Consider the following 26,563-nt stretch of genomic DNA (forward strand, 5'->3'; position numbering starts at 1 on the left):
TCCTTTGACTATTCCATGGACATTATCTCTAACCTAAAAAGACAAACTCAGTTTAGAAGGCGAAAAAACAAAAAAGGTCACTTGTTTCCACTCCTCCTTTTATGCTTAAAATTTTTTACATGCAAAGTATACTGTACATCACTTAGCTGCCAAAACATTATTAATCCATTTTAGAAAAAGCCAGATATTGACAAAAGCCAAGATATTTTGTACTGAGAATAAAGAATTTAAATCAGCAAGTCTTGCTGAGTTTATGTAATTAAATTTAGACGATTTTAATGACAGCAAAGTCAAAATCTTTCTTCACTACCACAACAGATTTTCAAAAAAATACTTTAATGAATCTATGTCAATTCTTCTAGTAGCTGGTAAATATCAAAATGTGAGCGGGGGAGGCATGACCTTTCAACAAACCCAGTATTCCCTGGAAAGATACTGGAATAAATGATAAATTGTGTAATTTGTAAGCACCTAGAAGACATAAGTAATAGACAACAAAGATTTATCAAGAACAAATCATGCCAAATCAACAGAATTTCCTTCTTTGACAGGGTTACTGGCCCACTGGATAAGGCAGAAACTGTAGACATGATATCTTGAGTTTAGTAAGGCTTTTGAAACAGTCCTATGTGACATTCTCATAAGCAAATTAGGGCATGTAGTCTATATTAAATTACTATAAAATGGGCGCAAAACTGATTGAAAGTCCATACTCAAAGGCTAGTTATCAATGTAATGATTCGCTATCAAATGGGGGATCTAGTGGGATCCTGCAGGGGTCTGTTCTGGGTCCAGTACTGTTCAATATTTTCATTAATGACTTAGATAATGGGAAGAGAGTATGCTTATAAAATTTGAGGATGACACCAAAATAAGAGGGATTACAAGCACTTTGGAGGACAAGGTTAGGATTCAGAATAATGCTGACAAATTGGAGAACTGGTGTGAAATCAAGATGAAATTCAATAAAGACAAGTGTAAATGACTGCACTTAGGAAGAAAAACAATCAAATGAACAAATACAAAACAGGCGAGCCATAAATACCACTGAAAAGGATCAGGGATTATAATGGATCACAAATTGAATAAGTCAGCAATGTGGTGCAGATGCTAAAAGAGCTAATGTCATTCTGGGGTGTATTAACAGGAGTGTCGTACATAAGACACAGGAGGTAATTGTCCCTCTTTGCTCTGTGCTGGTGCGGCGTCAGCTGGAATAAGGTGTCCAGATCTGGGCACCACAATTTAGTAAAGATGTGGATACATCAGAGAGACCAGAGGAGAAACAAAATATGATAAAAGACTTAGAAAACCTGACCTATGAGGAAAGGTTAAAAAAACTGGGCATGTTTAGTCTTGAGAAAAGAAAACAGAGCAGACCTGACAACAGTTTTCAAATATGTTAAGGGCTGTTGTAAGGAACGTAGTGATCAACTAGTCTCCATTTTCACTGAAGGTACGACAAGAAGTAATGGGTTTAATCTGCAGCAGGAGATATATAGGTCAGATATTAGTAACAAAATTTCTTACTATAAAGGATAGTTAAGCACTTGAATAGGCTTCCAAGGGAGGTTGTGGAATCCCCATCACTGAAGGTGTTTAACAACAGGTTGAACAAACACCTGACAAGGATAGGTATATTTGGTCCTGCCTCAGGATGAAAGAAAGGACTAGATCAGTGGTTCTCAACCAACCCCTGGGGGTACACAGCGGTCTTCCAGAGGGTACATCACCTCATCGAGGTATTTGCCTGGTTTTACAACAGGCTACATAAAAAGCACTACCGAAGTCAGTACAAACTAAAATTTCATACGACTTGTTTATACTGCTCTGTATACTATATACTGAAATATAAGTACAATATTTATATTCATTGATTTATTTTATAATTTTATGGTAAAAATGAGAAAGTAAACTATTTTTCAATAATAGAGTGCTGTGACACTTTAGTATTTTTATGTCTGATTTTATAAGCAAGTAGTTTTTAAGTGAGCTGAAACTTGTGGTATGCAAGAGAAATCAAGCTCCTGCAAGGGGTACAGTATTCTAGAAAGGTTGAGAGACACTGGAATAGATGACTTCTCGAGGTCGCTTGCAGCCCTGCATTTCTATGATTCTATGCTGGATCACAACCAAGTGTTTAAAAAGAGTTTTATTCCACTGATGAGGAAGATTTCCAGTGGAACACATGCATGTGCTTCTAGTCCTGGAAGGGCCCTTAAATATCAGACTTGAAATGTGACATTTATATATGGAAAGCTTTTAAATCATACCTAGAAGTGCTTAAAGTTTGTTTCAAATGTATCTCTCCCACACAGACTTGTGTAACTAAAGCATCTAGCTTCACTGGTGGAAGGACACAATCTCAATTTGTTTTAAAAATACTAAATTTTTAAAATAGATAATCTGTAATATTAATTACATTATAGTTAAGGTTACCCAACTTTCCACTAATGACCTTGTTTTCGGTTGCTTATAACTTAGACAAATTTTAACCATTTGGGCTCCAGTTTTCCATGTTTGCCTTGAGCTGAATTTTTTGGAAAAGTTTCTGTAAAAACAATTTAGCCATTTCAGAAAATAAGGTTAGGGGAAAACACATTTGTTTTGCCAATGTTAAATTCTTACAACATTTAGTTGATAAACCAGCATCTCTATACTTCGAAACAGCCTAAGGAGCAAAATACCTTTTGCTGCCCCAGTGAAAATCCACCCAAGTTCATGCAAATGGTAACTTTCGTAGGCTTAGTGAACATTTGTTAGAGGTTGGTAGCAAAATTCTTCCAACCTTCTGACCTCACTGAGCGTGCTCCCCCACAGAACTTGCTAAGCATGCACCATCACAGGGCTTCGCAGGACTTTTCCTACAATTGCTCATCCTGGTTGCCAGGGGCTGTTGTGGCACCAAGACTGGGTGTCAGGCAGCACGAAGGAGAAGATGAAAGCTGCCTGAGACATGAATGCAGAGGGTTGAGGAGCAGAGTGGGAATGAGGAACAAAAGGGAAAGGGCGTACAGGACAATTTGGGGCAGACAAGTACCTACGAGGGTTGAGGCAGGGAAAACAGAGAAAGGGGAGAGTGGCAAAACATCTGTAACTACAGCAGACTCCTCTCCAGAACCCTGAGTAGAACCCAGAACTCCCAACATCCTCAATAGGAGGGATATCATTCATTATCTGAATATCTGTAAGACTACTAGAGAAAGGTCACATTCCCTTCTAGTGGCTGGTCCATACAGAGAATAACAGCCTACTACCACCACAAATTATTCCATTAGCTCAAGTGGTAGAGGGCTATACTATGGTTCTAAAGGTTTCAACCCCACTGACAAACCAGTGGATGGGTACCTGTTCAGGCTGCCCCCTTTCTAGGTTTTCCCAGGATCATCCTTTTTTCTGAGGCAGCTGGCCAGGGAAATCTGTAAGAGTGATAAGTACAAACTGCCAGCTGTCCAATTTTAGGGGCTCAGGATAATCCTGTGTGTCTGAATTTTTTGCACCTTGGACCTGACAACCTAGTGTCCGAATGGTTCCAAAAGATGGAATGTTGTTTTTCCCCCTTATTTGCTTTTTCAAAATCCTAAAAAGTTACATACAAAAGAATACATTAAAAGACCATCAAAGCTGCAAAGTAAAGCACCAAAGTTGGGAAATGTTATTAAGGTTGCCTACACAACCTTAATTTGCAGCCCCTTGTGCATATGCATTGTAACAGTCTTTAATTACATCATTCCATGCTATTTTTTTCCCCACAGGACCCCTAGCTCATTCAGTACACAGGATGGATGGTGCCCATGGAATGACTCAGGGCTGTGTACTAAAAGAGGCTACTCATGCATTGCAGGAGTTAATAAGTGTATATTGAATGAGGTGGGGGGGCTACAAAGAGAGAGAGTTTAAGAAGCAAGGAAAATCTATAAAAAATGTAGTCTTTTTTGACAGCTGTAGTTTAGTTGTAATGAGGATGCTTACTAATGCTCTAGCCTATTTTGTAAAAGTGAAGAACTTCCTCAAGACTTAGGCTTAGATGGTATCATAGTGGCAGTACATGATACAACCAGTGACTGGCTAACACCAGGTGCTGAGTGGCGGCGAAGTAACTGGCAAGCCTCAGAAATGCCAATGCCTTCACGAGGATTGGCACCTGAGTAGGCAAATGGAATCTTCAATGGAGAAAATACCATCAAAAGGCAGAAGAGTTAAATCATGATTTAACCAACAGCAGCCACAAAGTGGAGAGAAAGCAGCAGGAAACTATCCTCTGTTAAAGTGAATCACATGTAGCACAAGATGGTGAGACCCTCCAGGCCAGAAGGCACAACAAACCATACTGGATAGGAGGTGCCAGCAATTAAAAGGACAGGCTGTGGTTATGAGTGACTTGAACAGTAACTAAAACACCATGAGAAAACTGGGGACTTAAATATGAATGTTAGCACAGTAAGCTCAGCAGGATGTAATGGGAAACAATGGTTTGGGTTCACAAAATGAGAGAGGAAGACTTTTAGTTGAATTCTGCTGCTCTAATCACCCGGTCATTACAAACATCTTCACCCAAAAACCTGTATGTTTCTATATGTGGAGGTCACTGGATAGTGTGACAAAGAACCAGACAGGCCATATAATAATATAGCAATGCTTGTGATCAAGAGTCCAATGGACAAAGTCTTCCGAGTGCAGACTGTGGGTCAGATCATAGGCTGTTAGCCTCAAGCACAAAATTAAAACTTAACATGATACAACATTTGACAAGTCCACTGCATCTGGATTTGTCCAGAATCAATTAAGTTATATAACTTCAGTCCAGAATGGGTTTTAGGCATTGGCATAGATGAAAGAGAACCCCAGCAAACTTTAGAATAAAATGAAAATTATTATGCTCAAAACCACCAAAGCACACACTCCGAAAAGTCAGCGTAGGATTAAACTATGGTTAATTGAGGTGTTTGAGCTTGAGGAAAATGACAGTGAAATAAAAGCTTGGGAGGCAGAAGAATGTAGAAGAGAATAAAAGTAACTGAGTAGACAGATTCAAAGCGGACTAGATAAGACAAGAGTGAATATACAAGAGAAAAATGTTTGGAACCTGAGAAATATATGAGTGTAATACATAAGTATGTTCACAGTAGTCAGACTTCTTACTGAAAGGTTTTACCCACAATCAAACGTAATAAAAGTTCACGATTGCAGAGTCCTCACTGAGGGTGGTGATAGTAAATGCAGGGGGAGAGATTACTGTACTAATCTTGATACCTGAAGATGACAGATGAGAGAGTACGGAGCCAAAAGCCCTAAAACCTGTGAATGAAAGTGGTAAATGCTATTATGAAAATGAAGCCTGAGAAAGCATGAGGAATAGATCACAAAACTGTTCTCATATGGAAATTTTGTAAGGACGTATGGATGACTAGAAATTGGCGAGAGGACTGGATGAACGGAATTTTTCTGCCGTTATCAAAGAAGAGAAACATAATAGAGTGTGGTAACTATTATATCATTTCCCTGATAAATCTCATGAAGGCAAAGTTATGCTCTACATAATCCAGGACTACATGAAATGAAGGACAGAAGCAGAACTATTACCACAACAAGCTGGTTTCAGAGAGGGCTGAGGCTCATGTCACCAAGTCACATCACCGAAAAGTGTGGAGAGTACAATCATGCATTGATCACATGCTTCACTGATTAATGGACAAACTGTAGAAGCAGTCGATGAATTTAATTATCTGGGATCATACACATACAATCAAGGAAGCTGTTCCCAAGAAATTGGAAGACTACTAGAGATGGCTCACTCAGCTATGGCCACCTTTAAGAAAATGTGGAAAAAACTTGGCATCTCAAAATGTATGAAGGTGCAGCTGGTGAAAATCCTATTTTTTTCCATAGCAATTTAAAGATGTGAATCATGGAAAGTTAACGCTGCTGACAAGAAAAGAATTGGAGCTTTTGCAATGTGGTGATGGCCAAGACACGTATCTCCCGGATGGGGGTGGGGGGAGGACAAATGCCCATGTTAGAAATATTACTGGAGAGAAGCAGACCCTGATGTCAGAAATCAAATGCAAAACTTATGTACTTTAGTCACATGAGGCACAGAGATGGAAATAACCCTAAGAAAGTCATTATGGAAGAAATGGTGGAGGACCATCATAGTAGGGGATGACCTATGATGAGATGGATGGATGGTGTGCAGCAGATTACCTACTGAGTGCTCGAAGTTACCCTTCACGAACCATCACTTTAGTTAATTCTCATATGTTGTCACTTTATGTCATATTCAGACGTAAACAAATGGATTTTCTTAGTTTACTTTAAGAACTTGCTAACATGTGACCTCATTACAGCTCTCATCTATGTACTGGCCTGAGAGTTGTGAGATGCTGCTCATTGGTGTTGATTAGCTAAATGCAGATTCGTTAATTAATAGTTCAATCACACTTGCTTCTTGAACTCTCTCTTCTGCGTGTTACTGAACACCAAACTTCTTTACTATGCTTCAGAATTAGCAGAATCAAGATGTTTATAAGATTAAGAATGTTTTTCCAAACTGTAGTCTGATAAGGTGTTCAAATATTTTATATCACTTCATCACACTGACAAGAACAGGTAGTTAAGACAGTTGATTGAGCAAGTTTAAAAAGGAACAGATTAATTCCTTTTATAAATTTAGCTTGTCTGATGGATTTGCCCTCAAAAAAGCTAACAACATTTCATAAATAAACACAGTAGGAGTTAGACTGTTAGTTTAAAATGATATTTAAGAAAGGGAACAAGCTTCTAGCCAAAATACAGAACTATGCTCATTAATATTCATGTATATTTTTATACAAAGTTAGGCACTAGACCAGGGCGGGCAAACTACAGCCTAGGGTCCGCATCCAGCTCATCAGAACTCTCCTCCAGCCCAGGATCACCTTCCTCCGTTCAGTCTTTGTCCTCCAGTTGTGTTTCCAGGTGTTGAGTTGTGGGGGGAGTGAGGCCAAGTGATTATGTCACTTCCCCTCTTTTATAGTTTCTTCCAGCTTGCTGGAACGATCCTTTGCTATGACGCGTGTCAAGCAGTCTCCATTGCCTATGTGTTATCTGTGAGAAGTATACAGTTCCTGGGATAATCCTTAGGAGCATGGAGTCCCTTTAATGGGCCATCAGCACTTCTGGCTCCTCCACAGTTGCATCTGATAGGCTGGTTGTGGGTGTTCACAACCTCACAACATATTTCAGTAACACACTCATAGCAAAACTTTGTAACTTTACATACAATGATAGCACATACAATCCAACAGGATATTAATGTTTCACAGGTTAAGACTTTTAAAATGATACCTCACAAGGCATATTTTGTACAAAACATGTCATAATTATATGACAGTGGTGAATATGGGGATTCCAGGGTGCTGTTTTGAAGCACAGAGTGCCACAGTGAGATGCAGGTCTTCACCCAGGAGAGGTGACAGTTGGGAAACAGAAACTTTTACGTGGGTGCCCTTGAGGAACCAAAGAGGGGGAAATAGAGGTGCAGTTATCCTGAAACTGTGACAGACAGTACTATTCAGCAGCAGCCAAGCTACATACTTGTTACCACAAGTAGACATAGAAACAAGTTTTGTCAGTAAACAGGTATATAATTTTTAGAGCATATTCTTGTCTGGAGTTTTACTTGAAGCAAGGAATGGGTCAAGAAGTTATCCAAGGTTTCAAAAAAAAAAAAAATTAGTAAACCAGAACTATCCAGAATTTCCCTTACATGTGTAGTTCTCCTTCTAGATAACAATAATCCCTGCCCTCCAGAATACATAAAAAATAACCTCACTTTATTAAATACAAGTATTTGGGTGTGGAAAACTGCCAAACATGGACGGTATTATACCTCTCTATTTGGGAAAGAAAACCCCAATTTACTTCCCAACATATTGAATATTTTTCTATAAGGATTTTCAAAAGGTATTGATCGTACAATGGATAATTATTTCCCTTGATATTCTACTTCTTTGAGGAACTCTCAGGATTCTCAGTCTGATCTCAACCCTCTAGAAGTTGTCTGATTGGACTTGGGCAACAGAGAGAATTCTGCAAGATTATATCTTCAAAGAAACAGAACTACAAAGCAAGTAGTTTTTCCTCCTTTAAAGATATCATCACAAGAATCTCAGTCGGGGAGAGTAGAGTAGCTCAAGAGATGTCCCATCTAATAAGGAGAGCAATAATATGCACTGCATCACGCACAGTTGAAAATACAAGCTATTCTAAACAAGCCACCAGATTTTTTTTAAATAAAGGTTGAGAGGAGTCTGGTGCCTCCAAATATGATGCATTAAATAGACCTTCAAGGTTATGTGTCTCCATAATTAAAAAACTGGAGAAGTTGAACAGGGGACACTAAGAGAAACAAAGACTCTCAGGAGTCTGGACCTCTCTGTTCTCAAAGGCAGGTCATGGCAAGTCCGAGACATCAAATCAGGGCTTCACCCCTAAATACATGCAATTTTACTTTGGGAATGTATGTAGGCCCATGGGAGCCATGTAGCTACCAGCAACTGGTCATGATTAAAATATCTGAGGTTTCAAGTAAAACCTATCCTCCCTCTAATAAGGCTCATATTATCTAGGTCAAATTACTAGAAGATTGAAACAGACCGTAATGTTCAAGGAATGGGTGTCAAGAAGTATTTGGACTACCTATAGTTTGTCAGATTGGGACCTGGAGCTAGAAAACCACACTTGGTTTGCTTATTTATGGAGTGATCCAGGGGCACTAGTGAAGACTGGGAAGGAATAATATGTGAGACATAGAGAGAGGGGATATGGCAAAGAGCAGAGAGGGAATTCTAGGATGTTCACTAGATGAGGCAGTATAGAGAAAAACTGGTAACTCCACTTCCTCCTACGCTTGGATGACTATTTCAAACAATTGTGCCAGCAAATGACTGGTGCCAAATTTGTCAGGACTAAGTAATGATTGAGCCTTAATCAACATGAAAGGCTACAAGGACATTACTTAATCCCTGACAATCCACTGAAGCACTAGTTTGGGTCACAAGATGCATTTCAATTTTGGGGCAGGGGGGGATTATTCTCAGAGCTGCAAAATTCTCTAACAAGATCTTTGCCATGTGATGACACCATTCTTTCTCTCATTTATCCTGCAGGAGCTCCTCCAGCTACTGCTGCTGCTCAGTGTCCTGTTGCTACAAAATCATTTCTTCTGAGCCACCGCTGGGTTCCCTCCTGGTCATCACCAGGAATCAGACTAATTCAAGAGTGGGACTTCACACCTGAGAGTCTCATGACACTAGCACCAAAAAGCCCAATGGTTTCTCCGTTTCAAAGAGATACTTGCAAGATTGTTCTTACTAAGCAGATTATGATCCCATCCTTTCCTAAAAGTTCAAGTGAAGTTTACAAGCAGTTATCCTGGATACTGACTGAATCCAATATGAAAAGTGAACAATAACTGACAACTCAGGCATACTGAACATGGTGGAATCAGAAATAATTGCATTGCAAAAGATCTTAATATGACTTCTTGCATCAAGGAGTCCAGAAACTGCATTATTTACACTGAAACTAGCACTGACAGTTTGGGGAATTTATGTAAATTTATGAATTCCATGTGAGTTAATGAACCCTATTGCTGACTATGACCTTCTGTGTGTATTAAAATCTTCTGCACATGGCAGAAAATAGACAATGTCTAAGAAACTGAAATAGGAACATCAAGGACTATCAACAATTGAATAGCCTTGCCCTAGCAGAACAATGGAGGCTACCAACCAAGACTATTGACTGGTTAATGATTTATTAGCTGAAATAACCATCTATGCCACAAGCCTGTAAGAGGGAAAGGGGAGCTAACTCTTGTACATTTCTATGAGGAAAGTGTGTATAGTTAAGACATTCTTTTGCAAAGTCTGCATGTTCCTTGCTTTAACTGTCAAGTAGCCTGATAAGTTAAATCATAAACTAGAGCACTCACAAGGGTGATGCTCTGGGGAGGGCAGGCTTACACTATTGGGAGACTTGGGGGTCTTGTGGTCTTAAGCAACTAGGCACTGATCTTGTGGCTTAGAAGAACTGGGCCCCACATCCTAAGAATGGGTACTAGGCAGGAGTCTGTAACCCCAGGAGTGTGCCTGTCTTGTAGTCTGGCCTCAGATGCTACTCAGATTCAGGAGGCGTGAAGCATGCAGGATCCTAAGCTTGGTTCCAAGACAGCAGCCTGGTGTCAGATGACAAGAACAACTCAGGCAGAGCTGTAACTTTCCTTCATTCTTCTAGAAAAATAAGAGCTTTTATTCAACATCATCATGGTAAGGACTTTTGAAATGCAGTTACAGTACCCCTGATTGAAGCATATTCAGTTTGCGTTGCATAGCACAGCCGACTGAACAGATATAAAAATAATTCCCTAGTCTGGTCTAAAGTCTATCTAATACACAATTAATGCAGGTCATCATGCACGGTAACATGCCATTATTAGTCTCCAATATTAGCTAAAACTATTCTATTTACATGAACTACTCATTCAGAGTAAGTGCTATATTCTAAATACCAACACTCAGAGTAATATTTTTAGCCTATTACACTAGCATTCTGGACAACAGAACACTAGAATCATATCAACATTGTGCTTTGCAGTATTCTGATTATTCACTATTGAAGCCAAATTATTGCATACAGAACAAGTAAGCTGATCTGAGCTCTTTGTTCTCTGCCTGCACAAGTTAAGCAAAGGGTACTATTTTAGGAAGTTCACCTGCATTGCTCTTTTTATGGGCAGTATTTTGGATGTTAAAGTTTAGAACAAAGTACTTGGAATTAAGCAAGTTGATCAGCTTAAAAGCTGAGGAACTAAGATCTCTTATAAAAGTGTATCTGTATTTCAAGATGATGAGCTGTAGATCCACTTTCAGAACTCAATTTTTGCTTTGTCTGTCAGGCTATGCAACCTGTCAGAGCAGCATGAAAAGGGAGAATGTGAGAAAGGGAGCGACCATATTAAGGTAGATAACTAAGCATGCTACAGCTAGAAATTATTATTGATGTATGCAATTGAAGCATCACTATCATGCACTGTCAAAAGACTATGATACTATACATGCGCAGTATACTATTTAAAATACTTTTACCTTCATTCCTAAATGCCCAGATGAAAAACTACATTAAGATGGAGTTAAGGTTAAGAATATATATTACTATTTAGGATAAAAATACTGGAGAATATGTTGCAATTATCCCAAATTATATAACAATCATATAACTGCTTGTTGTCCCATAATAGATTAAACTGATTTTTAAAAACATTAAAACTTTTCTCCCATTGTTTCCCTATGGGGAAGAGTTAAGGTTGCTTGGTTGTGGATTTTCACACCCCTGAGCAATGTAGTTATACTGATACAAGTCTGTAGTGAAGACCTTGCTTGTGAAATTTTTGCCTACTATTTTTAGAAACACAAAGTTTATTTCTCTAATCTTTTAAAATCTTTAGTTTTCAATTTATTTACTTTTCATTTAACGACACTTTATAGATACTCAACTTCACCATTCGGCCCTGGGATATTTCACACACCAATATGAGAGAAAAGTTAAAAAAAAATAAGATGACATCTTAAAACCACAAGAGTTAGGACAGGGACTTACCTAAAATTACTATAAATTTTAAAAATGTATTAGATTGCCACTAATAGTACCCTTTTAACCTATCAGAGATAGGGATACAACCAGAAGTAAATTTATAAGGATGGCTTAGGGTTTGTCTACACTACAGAATTAGATTGACTTAATTTAGGTCAACCTAGAGCCAAGGGAGCTGTTGGTATCCACACTGCCCTCCTTCTGTTTGGTAATTCTTTTGTGAAAACAACTGTCCTGAAGTGGATTCAGCATTCTTTCAGTCAAATACATCACTATTTGAAACAATCTTTTCAGTTTAATTACTACTTTGTTTCATCCAAGGCGAAACCTGAGATATTAAAAAATGCTGGTTTTGTTTCAATTCCTGAATGCCAGCAAGCAAGGTCAAGAGAAGATACATCTTTGGGAAGTAGAAAACAAAGTTTACAATTGTTTTTTCTTTACATGATTCATTTTCCCATTCAGTGTTTAAGTTATAATTGAAGGAGGAGGGGAGTGTGGAAATAAAGGAGAGGTTATGGAAAGACTATTCAGCTCCTGACAACCCCCATTCAGTCTTGCTTCTCAAACACCTTTCCTGATATTCAGTTGTCACCAGTTTAAAACTTAACATAGCAAAAATGAACTAATATTTCCTCCCAAACATTCTTTTCTTTCTCCCCTCTCTAACATCCACTGTCCTCCTTGTGCAAGGGGTTGGTAACTTATCCATTCCTTGTGGGCCCCCCTTCTCTCTCTTCAGTAAGTCAATCACTAAATCTTGCCAGTTTTTCTTCAATAGGTTATGAAAATTGGCCCTCTTATGCTATCAGTCCAGTTTTCTCTACTCCCATGACAAAAACCCTTAACTGTTTCTTATCTTGTCTCCTACTCTTGTCATCTAGATTCATCTGGTTTCCCCTTCAAATCCTACAAGCACATCACCACCTTTGTAGTGGCACTGGATGCAGTGGAAAATGATATATAATGGTGTGGTATTTGCATAGCGTGGGCAGCAGAGCCCAGAGCACCTCACATCTTTAAGAGGTCTCAGACATTGAAGAAGGGGGAGGCATGATACATCCCTAAAAAACTCTGCACATGAGAGCCTTAAGGAAAGAGCAGCAAGTATCCATCACCATTCACTTTGTCCTGTTGGAAAGTAGAGCCACTTCATCATCTCCAGCTATGTCATGTCATTTCATTCACAGTTATCAATCATGACAACACTAACTACATAATTCTTATTTCATGATTTTTCAGTGTGTTTTGCAACTAGCAAGTTGTACAGATTCATTTAATTTGTATGTGTTGCTTGTTATGGGGGTATATGGAGTTTTTTTTCTTTTTAATTACATAAATTATAGTGACAAATTTTCAGGTTCTGCTTCAAGCTAAGAAACCAACAGTAGTGCTCTACACTTACCATGCTAAGTCAAATAATATACTTCATGCAGCAACACAAGAAATTTTACTATGATAAAGTACATGGCATTGCACATTCAACACGTCAGAAGACAAGCAGCACAAGCCATTGAGTAGGACGTATGTGGGTGAATTGAGCCGTCTGACTTAATTCCCAGCTCTTCTGTAACTTGTGGTATGACTTTAGAGAAGTCTAGGGTTGCTAGGTGTCCAGTTTTTGACCGGAACACCCACTCGAAAAGGTACCTTGACAACTCCAGTCAGCACTGCTGACCCGGCCATTAAAACAGCCATTTAGTGCAGCGGGGCTAAGGCAGATTCCCTGCTTGCCTTGGTGCTGCACAGCTCCCGGAAGCAACCAGCATGTCCCTGGAGCTCCTAGGTGCAAGTGCGATCAGGGAAGTTCTACACTCTGCCTCCACCCTGAGTGCCACCCCCACAGCTGCCATTGGCTGGAAACTGGATTATTCCTATAAATAATGGGGAACAGATGCCCCAAATCATCTCTCCCTTCATCTCTACTCATGGCATTGACAACAATTAAAGGACAAAGGAGGCATCACTGGACTGGGGAGGGATCCTGGAAGAAAGGAATTCCACCACTAAGACTGCTCGAATGTACAGTAAGTCACTTAAAGACGTCCTGATTAATGTTGTTTCGTTGTTACGTTGCTGATCAATTAGGGAACATGCTCATTTAAAGTTGTGCAATGCTCCCTTATAACGTCGTTTGGCAGCCACCTGCTTTGTCCACTGCTTGCAGGAAGAGCAGCCCGTTGGAGCTAGCTGGTGGGGGCTTGGAACCAGGGTGGACCAGCAGCCCCCCTAAGTTCCCTGTGGGACAGCCGCCCAGCAGGCTATCAATTGTTGGCAGTTCAGCTGTCCCTCCTCCCACTGCCATGTGCTGCTCCTGCCCTCTGCCTTGGAGCTGCTCCCGGGAGCCTCCTGCTTGCTATGCAGGGGCGGGGGGGAAGAGAAGGGGATTAATGTCAGGGTTTCCCCTCCCCCTGCTCCTCCACCCCATCTCCATGGGGCGGGGGGACATGACAGGGCTCAGGAGGGAGGGAGCTTCCTGGCAGCAGCAGCTGCTATCTCAACTTGCTGATCTACTTAAAAAGACAGTTTACTTAGAGTGGGGTCAGTGTACATAAAGAGGCAATGCACATCTCTCTCTCACACAGGGTTTGTGCCTCTGTCTCTGTCTGCCATGCTATCTCCCCTCCCTCCATTTGTGCTGCCTTGTAGAGTGTGAGGCTACATTAACAACGAGTTAACCCTTGAGGGCTCAGCCAAAAGCTAGTTCATCATTTAGCAGTAAGGCATTCCCTGGAAAATATCTCACCCTTTGACTTCACCACCTCAACCAAGCTTCACAATCATCATAGCTGTGTACAGTATTAAATTGTTTGTTTAAAATTTATACTCTGTGTGTGTGTGTGTGGGTGTGTGTATATAGTTTTGTCTGGTGAAAAAAATTTCCCTGAAACCCAAACATCCCCCACCCCCATTTACATTAATTCTTATGGAGAAATTGGATTCGCTTAACATCGTTTCACTTAAAGTCGCATTTTTCAGGAACATAACTACAACTTTAAGCGAGGAATTACTGTAGTGAGAGATTTTTGCTTTGAATTCACTTAGCTTGTTAGGTTAGGCGTTAGTTGAGTTCTACCTTTTATTTCTTTGTAACCAATTCTGACTTTTATGCCTCTTTACTTGTAATCAGTTAAAATCTATCTTCTTATAGTTAATAAACTTGTTTCATTGTTTTATCTAAACCAGTGTGCTTGCACTGAAGTGTTTGGGAAACTCCACTGAACATAACAGGATTTATGCATATCATTTTCTATTAAAAAAAATGATAGACTTTATAGGAGCTTGTATTGTCCAGGAGAGGGCTGAGCAGTATATGACACACATTTCTGAGGGAAGTCTGGGTCGGCAAATTTGCTGGTATTCCTTTGCAGTGTAATTCAAGGGTGGCTGGCTGTAGCACCCTGGCGGTATAGCTGGGAGTAATTTGCAAGCTGAAGCGACAGTGAGATCAGGCCATGAGCGATCGCTGTCTCAGCAAAGCTGTGTAAAAGGCACCCCAGGTTGGAGAACTGAGGGAACACTGCTGTTCAACAGTACAGATTGTACCCTGGGAATTCTCACAACCAGACATTAGGAGTCCCAAGCCCCTTTCCCCCAACTTCCTCAGGGGATGCCGCCCAAAAAAATCTGTTCCAACTCCTGTTTACCCTTGAACCATCTTTCTTCTATAATGAGTATGGGCATGGGCCAACTGTTGCTGGTCTGAGATAGAACATGTTGCTACTGCAGTGCACAGGATATAAATCCCACCCCACCCAAGGCTAGGATGTAAGGCTAGGATTTCCCCACACCTGGACCTGCCACTTCACTGAACAAAGTGGATGGTGCAAAGGGGAGTTCCCCTTCCCTCTCCTCACAATTCCTTAAGAAAACTCCTCCTTCTGTAGCCAGACAAGAGGACTCTACATCTAGTTGCAGTGAGTACATTCTCTCTATGAAGATATTTTAGTTAGTTTTGTCCATAAATCAGTCACTCCAGTCCCTTAGTCATTTTGGCTGCTCTTCAAATTACTTTTGATCATCTGACAACATCTCTAGTACTGCGGTACCTTAAAACTGTACAACAAATTCCTGTTGTGGACTCTCTGACTAGTACCATACAGAAAGGGTCAACGATCACCTCCATACTCCACAAAGTGAAGCTTCTGGATATGCAGCCCAGAAGTGATATTGGCATCCGGGTGAATTTGATTTAAATCATAATTTAAATCACTAGTCAGGAAGATTCAATTTAATCATGGATTTCTACATAAAAGTGCATTCTTGTTGGTTATTATAACCTTAATACATATTCTTCACAACTCAGAGATAGATGTAGGTTTCATTTTTAGAAGGTACACACTATACATTTTTCAAGTGATTTATTTTAAAAACTTTTCAGATTAGTTTTACAGCTCTATCAGAAAATGAATGATTGTTTGGTTGTTTCATTTACCAAAGCTAATTGAAGCAGATATTTATGAAGTCATTGGGAGGTGAACTATCTCAAGTTCAACAGGTTAATCATTAATATTTGGAGGATATTCTTGCCATGCTGTATTAGGAGGAGAAATCACCAGACAGACATTTAAATTGTTGTGTTTAACTAAAACAACATTATGTATTCTGGATTTTTTTTTCCTTCAACAGCAAACATATATTTTAACAAAACAAGCATATGAATTTTTGAATTTTAGTTAATACAGTTTTTTTTAAATCAGCTTTGTTTTTATTAAAATTGTTTTTAACTAAAATAGTTAAATGAAATATTTATAAAAAATTAAATTGACTGTCAGCCAGGTCAACATGAGAAACTTAAAATGTTGGCTTTGCAGCTAACTCAGTCGTCTTCACCTTCATTTTCCTGTTTGTTCATAATCTGGAAAAGAAAAACAAGCTTTCCTGCTTTTTCAGGTCCCAAACGATTTCTCAATTTGGAATGAATTAGTCCAAAGGAAGAAAACATTCTTTCTATACCAGTAGAAGAAGCTACTGCTGTTAAAAGTGAGATGATCACTTCAACAGTCTCTGAATCCAAGTGGTTAAGTGACTTCAGTTCACTGGTGTGACTTTCTTTAAAACATCATCAGCAAACATATATTTCTTGAATGGTTCTTATTCCCAAACCAGGTCTCTTTTACAGCCTGCTGCCATTACAGGTTTTCCCTTCTAGTGAGAGAATGGTATGGTAGATCTCAAAGCAATGAAGGCTACACTCAGAAAGACTTCAAGACTACAGGAATATGCTGCTCAGTTTCACTTTTGTTTCTAATGCCCGTCACTCCCTTCTCACATTTATCTCCAGACTTCTTCTCCTTGTTCAGATCTATTCCGCCCCCAACAATCTTCTATTCATTGTACTTTTTGAAACTTTGCACTTTGAGAGAGAGGTAAGGGATTGACTCTGTGTACACAAAATTAAAGAGGGACAATTGGGTTGAGGTTTATTTCTCACCTCGATATATCATTTATTTATTTATTTAAAACATTTTTGCTGTTAACAAGCATGTTATCTCTAGAGACACAAATCCACAGTTTGAGAACTGCAAAACTAAGCATCTCTGATGGTATCTTCTAGACTGAGCACTGAATCCTGTTGGGTAGATAGAAAGAATAACCTAAATAATCTATACAGAAGCCCCTGGAACTCTATAAGATTGGGTCCCTAATCCATGAACTATTGGAACTCATTTACAAAACTTTTCTTAAACATTACATGACTATATTGTCTCATACTATAGAATTAGAATTTATAATCCCTATTCCATTATGAGATATCTTTGAGCTATAATGTATTTTAATTAAAACTATCTTTAGATAGATTTTTTCCCTCAAAAAGCATTTTATCAAAAAAAATCCGATTTTTTTATTATTTTTTTAAATCATTGATTTTTATCCACCCTGATTGGCATTTTTGGCAACATATTACTGTCCACTATCACCTTTAAGTCCTTTTCATCATCATCTCTTTCCAGTTCCTCTTTCTCGTGTCCAGTGTAGTTTTTGGATCATTTCTCACACAGATGTATTAGCTACCATTGTTTGAAGTTCAGTCTCATTTTATTTCCTGCCAATATTTCTAACATTTTAATGACTCTAGGTACAAGTCCCTTATAATCTTTCCAACACCCATTTAAAGTATACGAGCAATATCCCCATTTTACAAATGGAAAAACTGAAAGTGCACAAACAACTTTTAAGTTTAAGACAGAAAAATTATACTTGGGGGGGAACCAACTCTTACAAGTAACTCAAAGGATTATTATAACAAAGATTTTTTCAGTTTACCTGATGTGTTTGACAGCACTGTGAGTATAGTCAGTTAAACTATTATTTCTTATTGTTTCCAAAGATTTTTCACGCAGTAACAAGGGTGAGAAGAGCCATAAAAAAGGAAAATGTAATTGTAAAATCACCAAAATTATCAGGGGAGCTCAGGGTCACCTGTAGTAACTGGAACTCCTTTTAATTCTCTTTTTGAAATTAACTAGACTTTATGCTGAAGGCTACAGCAGTCAGCTTTGGAGCTGGAATCAGATTTTCTGACTCCCAGTCGTGGACTTGGGCCAGTCCTCAGTCTCTCAACTATTAGTCTAGCCTCAGCATTATACCCTACTAACTTAGACCACGTCTACCCTACCACTTATGTTGGCAAAACTTATGTCGCTCCACTCAGGGGTGTGAACAAAACACCAACACCACCCCACGTGACACGAGTTTCTCTGCTGTAAGTGGCAGTGTGCACAGCTCTATGTCAGTGGGAGAGCTTCTTCCACCGACACAGCTACCGCTGCTCGTTGGAGGTGGTTTCATTATGTTCACAGAAGAACTTTCTCCTAACGGCACAAAGCGCTACACGAGAGGTCTTACAGTGGTGCAGCTGCATTGGTGCCACTGTAAGCTCTCTAGTGTAGACGTAGCCTTAATGTGTCTTGCAAATTTAGCAAAAAGAAAAGGAGTACTTGTGGCACCTTAGAGACTAACCAATTTATTTGAGCATAAGCTTTCGTGAGCTACAGCTCACTTCATTGGATCCATACTGTGATCTGTAGCTCATGAAAGCTTATGCTCAAATAAATTGGTTAGTCTCTAAGGTGCCACAAGTACTCCTTTTCTTTTTGCGAATACAGACTAACACGGCTGTTACTCTGAAACTTGCAAATTTAGATTACTCTAACAAGCTATTTACCTGTACCAGGAGATCACAGAGGAATGTGTTAAAACTGAACCCAATACAGATTGCCCTCCACAGCACTGCACTGGACAGAACTCTAACCACTTTGTGTTCACAGTCATTCCTTTGTAAAGTGATAATGGAATTTAAATGATAATCAGTTTGTATTTTTAACATCCTGTTGCTTTTCCAAAACTCCACTTGACTATACTGATGGAAGTCTACATAGAATTAGTCATCCGTGGAAAGATAAGAACTTACAAGTGTCTTTAAAAACTGAATGTGTACAGAGCAGCTCTGTAAATACACCCTTATACACACACACACACACACACAAAATAGTTTTGTTTAAAAAAAAAAAAAAACACTGAACACTATCCTATGTTCCTATAGGTCTGAGTGATTTGAATGAGGTGTTTAGAATTATATTCTCCAGCAAATATTCATGCTGTCTGAAGTGTGCATCAACATTTGATTTTTTAAAACCTTAGATACAGCTAAGTTTTAATCACAGAATTGCAATACAATGAAATGAGATGAGCAAGGAATAGTAACAGCTAGCTAGGGCACTACAATCCCACCCGTGCAGCATAATAGGAAGGAGAGCAGAACATCTCATTCTCGGCCTAGCTATCAGGTAGTATGGATCATAGAATATCAAGGTTGCAAGGGACCTCAAGAGGTCATCTAGTCCAACCCCCCTGCTCAAAGCAGTACCAATCCCCAACTAAATCATCCCAGCCAGGGCTAACATCTAACAATTACCAGACTTATTAGAAACTACAGCACAGTTCTACACAGTAGTGATTGGAAAAGTAGAAGCATTCACAGCAGGTCATTCTTTTGGATTTTAAAAATAATTTTGATGAAGCATTGGCACCTTCTGTGTTCAGGTAGCACACAATACCCCTAGGGGATTTTCCATATTTAAAAACCTCACACATTTAGTAGACATACTGAATTACCTCACTAGGACAACAAGAAAACCTAACTTTTTAGCACCACTTCACTCAATTTGTACTAGACTGTGCTATTAAATGTATCACAAAATGGATAAGGGACACTTACCACCACCACATTACTGAGCAACTAATAAATTTCATATCCTTAACAATTCTGAGGTTGGGGATGAAAATATTTATTCAAAAACAAAATAAGATATTTGACGCAACACTTGACAGAGACCTCCACTCAGCCCATACAGAACACACTGGCTAGCATGAATATACCCAGAATACTCTTTAATTTGGTTTATTTGTGTGGAACGGGGTTGTTTGTTAGCTTTGTCTTTTTTTTTTTGCTAAAACACTCAGGGCCTGCTTGGGGCCCTGAACATAAGTGCTTAATTAGCACATTTATGAGCTATATGAAGCCCGGATGTACCAATCAGTGGAGTTGCACCTGCATCTCACCACCACCTCCACACAAAGTCATGTTTTGTAAATACGTTTTTTGAAAGCTGGATTTTCTACTTTAATACAATGTTTACAAAACTTTTTCAAGAGTTAGGTTATTTAGCCTATTTTTCCCTTTGCCTCACCATCCCTCATGACTTCAAGTGAAACAGTAAAGTTACTGGGTGGAGCATGGGGCAGAAAATTGCTGGTGCCCATCTTTTGCAGGGAGAAAGGGACACACACACACATACTTTACTACCAAGGCTACCACAGGTCATCCTCAAGCCCTTACCCCAATCAGGACACCCTGACTCCCCCACACCCCCCTCCTACCACCCCCCACACACATGCACAAGGGCTCTCCCCAATCTCCCTGATACTGCTCACCCACCAACACACACACACTCCCCACTTTCACCCCAGGGCTGTCCCCCTCCCACAACCAACCCCCATCTTCACCCCAGAATTGTCCCCTCCCTCCCACTGCCCCCCACCTCTACACCCTGGCTCTCTCCCTCCCACTGTCCCCCCCAAAGCCAACCCCACCTTCACACGCCCCTTGTCCTATGTCGTCCACACACACACACACCCACCCCCCGCCAGCTCCCCCTTCGCACCCGGACTCGCCGCACAACTACCGATTCCCCGCAAGCCGCGCTCCCCTGTATATGTGGGGCAGGCGGGGATTTCTGGGAATTCCCACTGGCGGGGGGCGCGGCAGCCAGCCCCGCCCAGCCCCGCTGTCACCGCCAGCCCCTGCCCCCAGGGGCCACCGACAACCGCAGCCTCCCCCGCGCCCACCCCACGGCGCGAAGCTGCGGGGTCGAGATGGTGCCCCGGGAGCCGCGGCGGGCGGGGGGGGGAGCACACCCAGGGACTCACGGCACCGCGGCCGCCCCCGGCTCCCCGCCGCCCCAGGAGAGCCGGGGGACCGAGCCAGGAGCCCCCGTTCCGTGCCAGCGCCGCCTCCCCTCTTACCCGTCCTTGCGCCGCGCTTTGTAGACGTGCCCATAGGTGCCTCTCCCCACTTTGCAGCCCTCGTACTCGAACAGATCCTCCACCCGCTCGCGCTCGGCCGCCAGCTTGGATTTGAACTCGTAATCCATGGCTCACCCATGGGGGAGGGGGGCGCGGCGGGATCAGCGCCCCCAGCGCCGGGAACCCCCTCCCTGCACCATTTCCTTGTTTTGGGTTGCGGTGTGTTTTTTTTTTTGTTTTTTGTTGTTGTGTGGGTTTTTTTTTTTTTTTTTTGCTCCCCTCCGCCGCCACCCGCTTCAACTGGGGCGGCTCGCAGCGTCGCGCGGAGCATTCTGGGACTGGTAGTACAGCTGGCGGCAGGGGTCCGAGGGCCCCTGGCGGCAGGCGGCGGTGGGCGAACTACATTTCCCAGCATGTCCCTTAACACCCTGTCCCTGTCAGCGCCTGCGCTCTGGTCTCCCTGGGCTGTTGAGCGTTTCAGCAGGCGCTGGGAAGTTGCTGACTCTTCACTTTGCCCGGCTGAGGGGGAGCAGCGGCTGCATGAGGTGGGGGTTCGTAGGGAGACCGTGCTCCATGCCTGCGCCGCAGCTGCCGCCTCAGCCCTTCGGCTGGGGGGGGGGCGGGGGGAATGGGAAGGACTCTGGTGCTGCCTGGAACTTGTTTATCTCGTGAGCTGCCACTCAAGCGGTGGCCCCGCCTTCCCCCTCACCTTTCTTCCCGATTGGCCCAGGCTAACCCCACCCATTCGCTCCTTGGGCCACGGGCATAGGCGGGAATGGCTGCCCTGCTCGTCAGTCAGGGGCCCTGGCACGCGCTGCTGGGGCGGAGCTGCTGTGGACAGAGCGGCCGGGGCCGTGGCAGCGCGGAGCGGGAGCTGCCTTCTGTGTTGCGCGGCTGCCCTCGGCCCGGCCTCGTGCCTCGCAGGGTGGTGTTGCCTGGACGGGGCAGGTGACGGCTCCGAGCGGTTGCGGAGGGGATGGAGCTGGGGGGTCCATCTGTCCTTCCCCCGAGGGGTCAGAGGCGGAGAGAGCTGCCCCTCCCTGTGTAGCCCCCGCCCCCGCCCCCCACACACCCCCTTTGCAGCAGAGCGGGGCGGGTCTGTCACCCTCGGCCCCCAATAAAGTGCGGGCAGAAGAGGCCCGGCTGGGTAACGCTTTAGTTTCCTTCCCGACCAGACCAAGAGGACAAGAGATCTGAAGGTGTCCACTAAATCCTGCATTGCACGCTGACATTGCACTAGGGCAGAACCATGGCTTAAGGAAGTGTTGCAAAACCAAAGGTTTGCCCAGAACTCGCTTCACAGAGGTGAACCTATATGGCCGGCCAGCCCATGGCGGTGGGAGTGAGACACCATGTGCACTCCTGACTCACCATCGACCTGACAACATCCCCAAGAGGCTACTACTCTGTAAGAGGAATCATGTAGTCTTAAATCCGTCTTAAGCATGATTATCAAGAGAAGGGTTACATCCTTGGTGTACATTTAAGTTGGGTTGGAATAGCTACTTCAGTTAGAGGTGCAAAAAAACTACACCACTGATATCCATAGCTATGCTGACAAAAACCCCACTGTAGGCACAGCTATGTTGACAGAAAATGAGGTCTGTCAAAATAACCAGTTTTCAGAAGTGAGCTGTAGCTCACGAAAGCTTATGCTCAAATAAATTTGTTAGTCTCTAAGGTGCCATAAGTCCTCCTTTTCTTTTTGCGAAATAACCAGTGTCATTCAGGCACGTGATGTTCCTACAACAAATCTGTTGTTACAGGTTGCATCTACATTACAGGGCTATGCGAGCATAGTTATACCTAGGGCCCTACCAAATTTACAGCTGTAAAAAATGCATCACAGACCATGGAATCTGGTCTTCTGTGTGCTTTTACCCTATAAAATAAAGATTCCACAGGGGAGACAAGCATTACTTAAACTGGGGGTCCTGACCCAAAAGGTAGGGGATTGCAAGGTTATTGGAGGAGGATCGTGGTATTGCCACCCTTACTTCTGAACTGCCTTGAAAGCTGGGTGGCTGGAGAGTGGTAGCCGCTGGCAGGGGACCCAGCTCTGAAGGCAGCAGCACAGAAGTAACAGTCGCAATACCGTACCAGGCCATCCTTACTTTTGCACTGCTCCTGGCACTGGCACTGCCTTCCAAGCTGGGCTCCTGGGCAGCAGCTGATGCTCTCCGGCTGCCCAGCTAGGAAGGCAATGCCACTGCCAGCAACAGCGCAGAAGTAAGGGTCGCAATACCATGCTCCCCCTACAATAACCTTGTGACCCCCCCCTGCATACCCTTTTTTGAGTCAGGATCTCTATAATAACAACACCATGAAATTTCAGATTTAAATATCTGAAATCATGAAATTGACCAAAATGCACTGTGAATTTGGTAGGGCCCTAATTATAGCGATACAGGCTACATAGGGTAGACATATGTTTCAAGCTGTTCTCAGAATTTTAGTGATATATGGTCACATATAACCTTTTTTTTTTTTTAAAGGAGAAGCCATTTTGGCTTTTTTTTAACTGAAAATCAGTGCCATAAGGACTTTGCTCTATCAACAATGTAAACCTCTATTATCAATTCTTCCATTATGCATGGAAAAAACTTCCCATCAAATCAATAAAGCTGCCACCTTATCCTCAACTCACTTCTGCCATGACACCTACAAAACACTGACAGGTGATGTTGGCTAGGCATGGCAGGTGGTAAACTCAGACTATTGGCTAATATGCAAAACATACTTGTTTTACTTTTACCTTGTCATCCCAGAAATATCCTTTGTTCAATGAATCTACTTGTTGCTGATTATTATAAACAAAGACTGAGTTCTCTGGGGAGGGCCTGTTTTCTTGTTACTCATGTAGCAAGGTATGGACCTGAGTCTTGATGTGAGCTTTTTGGTGCCTTTGTATTGTCAGTGAATTCTAAACAATGTGAAAACATAACTTCATAACCAGGCCAATATCAGTCCTAAATATATTGGGCCTACAAAGGAGTCCTCATGTTGTACCAATAAAATAAAAACCAGCAGGATCTTATTAAAGGGAAAAAGGCAAAATACCACATTTATTGTGAATACAGAAAGAATCATAGTAAGCAGTTAGTTATAGCTATAACATTCCATTCAATCTCATATTTATTCTCACATTCATTCATTCAAACACACACACACACACCCACACACAGGTTCTGCAAGGTTGTTATCATAGTTACCAGCCTTAGAGTTGCTCATGCCAAGTCACTGGCCAGGTGGCCTGGACATGAGGAGGGAGCAGGGCCTTGTCAGATGCTCATCTGATGCTCCTGGAAGTTGGTTTGCAGAATCAGACCCCCAAAGTTCTCACTTTTTAGAGTCTATTTTTATAGGAATTTCTTCCTATGCCAGTCTATGGGAATTGCTTCATCATGCTGTTGCTGAATCAATCAGCAGATAGCACATTCCTGATGGCTCCAAGATGTTATCTTGTTCTTTGGTTCTCCCATTCTTGAGGCTGTTGGGTGGATTCCAGTCTGCCCTCCGCGGGGGGGGGGGTCCTCTGGTTATTTCCACTTGACGCCTTCTTCAGCCAATGGACACTGGATTCTTAGGCTGGCACCTCCCTGATCATTCAGTTATTATCCACACCAAGCATCCATCCACATACATCCTCTATCTCTATTTTAATCACAATGGTTAATACAACAAAAGGGCGGGGAGTCTCTGGGTGCTGTTTCTGTTGTTCGAGTATTGTTTTGAGTCTCTCTCTCTGTGAATTGCTTTGAGAACAGACTCTGTCTTAGAATGTACTAACACAATTAGCAGCTTGCAAGTTTCACACATAGAGGGAGAGAAACAGTACCAAAAACCAAGAGACCTCTTAATTAGTAATACCCTGGAATTTAAACTCTGGGGAATCAAACTCATTTGTGATTTTAATACAGAACTTCTTTAATATGATCCAACATAATCCCCCTTTTGACACTAAGATTTATAATCGTCAGTGTCACTTTCTATGTAACCTATTCAAGAGAAAGTACTGTGAGTTTGTGATTCCAATTCATGCCACATACATGATCCTAGTGATGTATCTTTACTACAAGGTTCTGGGGCAACAGGCAAGGTGAGGCACACCCACTTTTGAGGAGTCCATTCGGTACAACCTCTAGTGTCCAATAGCTTCCCTCCCTCCCCAGCCCACTGGCTCAAGGTCCAGGGTAGCCAAAAGGATCCCATGTGTAATATGGGGAGTGGGTTAACCTTCAATACCTTTGCCTCCAGGGACTGTTGGTGTGCAATTTTGACAACAATTTCTCCCATTAACAAGTCTGGTTTACAATAGTGGAAACATATTGCATCCATTCATATTGATAAGTGTCAAACAATGATCTCTTTCTTTTTTAACAAATGCATCAAACCCTTAATATTTCCCAATATGACCCAGAACATTTTGTGTTCCAAAGTAGCTAGTGCAAGTATCTGCATTTCAGTGCATCCCATAGCTATGGCTGTGTAGTTTCCTATTTCTAATTTTTTTTTTTCTTATGGATAAGCCATGTGGTAGTATTAAGCCATTACTAAAGATTCCATTGGCCTTTTAGGTTACCCAGACCAATTTGGACCAAGTCTACATTGGCATGTACTTGTTTTTGTATCAGGCTGTCCTGTAGCTGGGACAGAAAGCTTAATTTATTTTTAAGTTCCTGCAGGTCTTCAGTATTTTTTTTTTAAACACACAACAGTGCGAGCAACAACACAAAACACAAGACAAAACATAGAACACAATTTCTATTGTGACAGTAGATTCATGGTATTGGGTTGCTTTTCAGCTGGCAGCTTTTCCTGATTTTCTGAAAGACAAAAAGAACATGTTTCTACCCCTTTTGGGGTGGCAGATTATTGCTTAAAATATTTCTTTTACAAATACCCTTGCTGATTGCAGGCAAAACAGAGAAATTGCCCCCATATTTTCCTGTTTTTGTTCTATAGGCAGGCCAGGTTTCAAAGGCTTTTATCTTTTAAGGGTTATGGGGAAATTAACCCACTGTTTAGTCATTAAATCCCTGAGTTTTCCTTCTTATACAGCAGACCAAGTTTATAATGTTTTTCCTGCTGTGTTAAGCTTTAAGTTGTATTTACAGGTAATAACTGAGAAGCATCATTACCATACGACCTTAAAGGATTTTTCCAAAAATCATACACACTATACGTTGTTACAGGGATACTTATTATCATTAAATGTATTAAAATTATCTTGTTATCCCATGCCTTTTATTTAGACAATTTGTTTGCTGACCAGGTATGTCCTTTATCTGCAGATCCTTTGTGCTGCTAGTTCTTTCCTTCCTTTATCATTTAGGTAATTTGCATTTTCACAGAAACTTCCTGCTTTTGGATTTAAAGCCATCAGCAGCTCAGAGACTCT

General features: G+C 41.5%; 1 protein-coding gene across 1 annotated transcript in view; it reads right to left on the reverse strand.

The window, feature by feature from the left end:
* CDK19 (cyclin dependent kinase 19) overlaps positions 1-21,458 on the reverse strand; it is a 217,847-nt gene extending 196,389 nt beyond the window's left edge. The window contains 1 exon segment of the mRNA XM_084623122.1: positions 21,163-21,458. Coding sequence (XP_084479248.1) covers positions 21,163-21,290 — 128 coding nt within the window. The 5' untranslated portion in view covers positions 21,291-21,458.
* Between the last annotated feature and the right edge of the window lie 5,105 nt (positions 21,459-26,563).

The sequence above is a fragment of the Lepidochelys olivacea genome (assembly GCF_965140295.1).
Source record: "Lepidochelys olivacea isolate rLepOli2 genome assembly, chromosome: 3".
In the NCBI taxonomy this organism is placed as follows: Eukaryota; Metazoa; Chordata; order Testudines; family Cheloniidae; genus Lepidochelys; species Lepidochelys olivacea.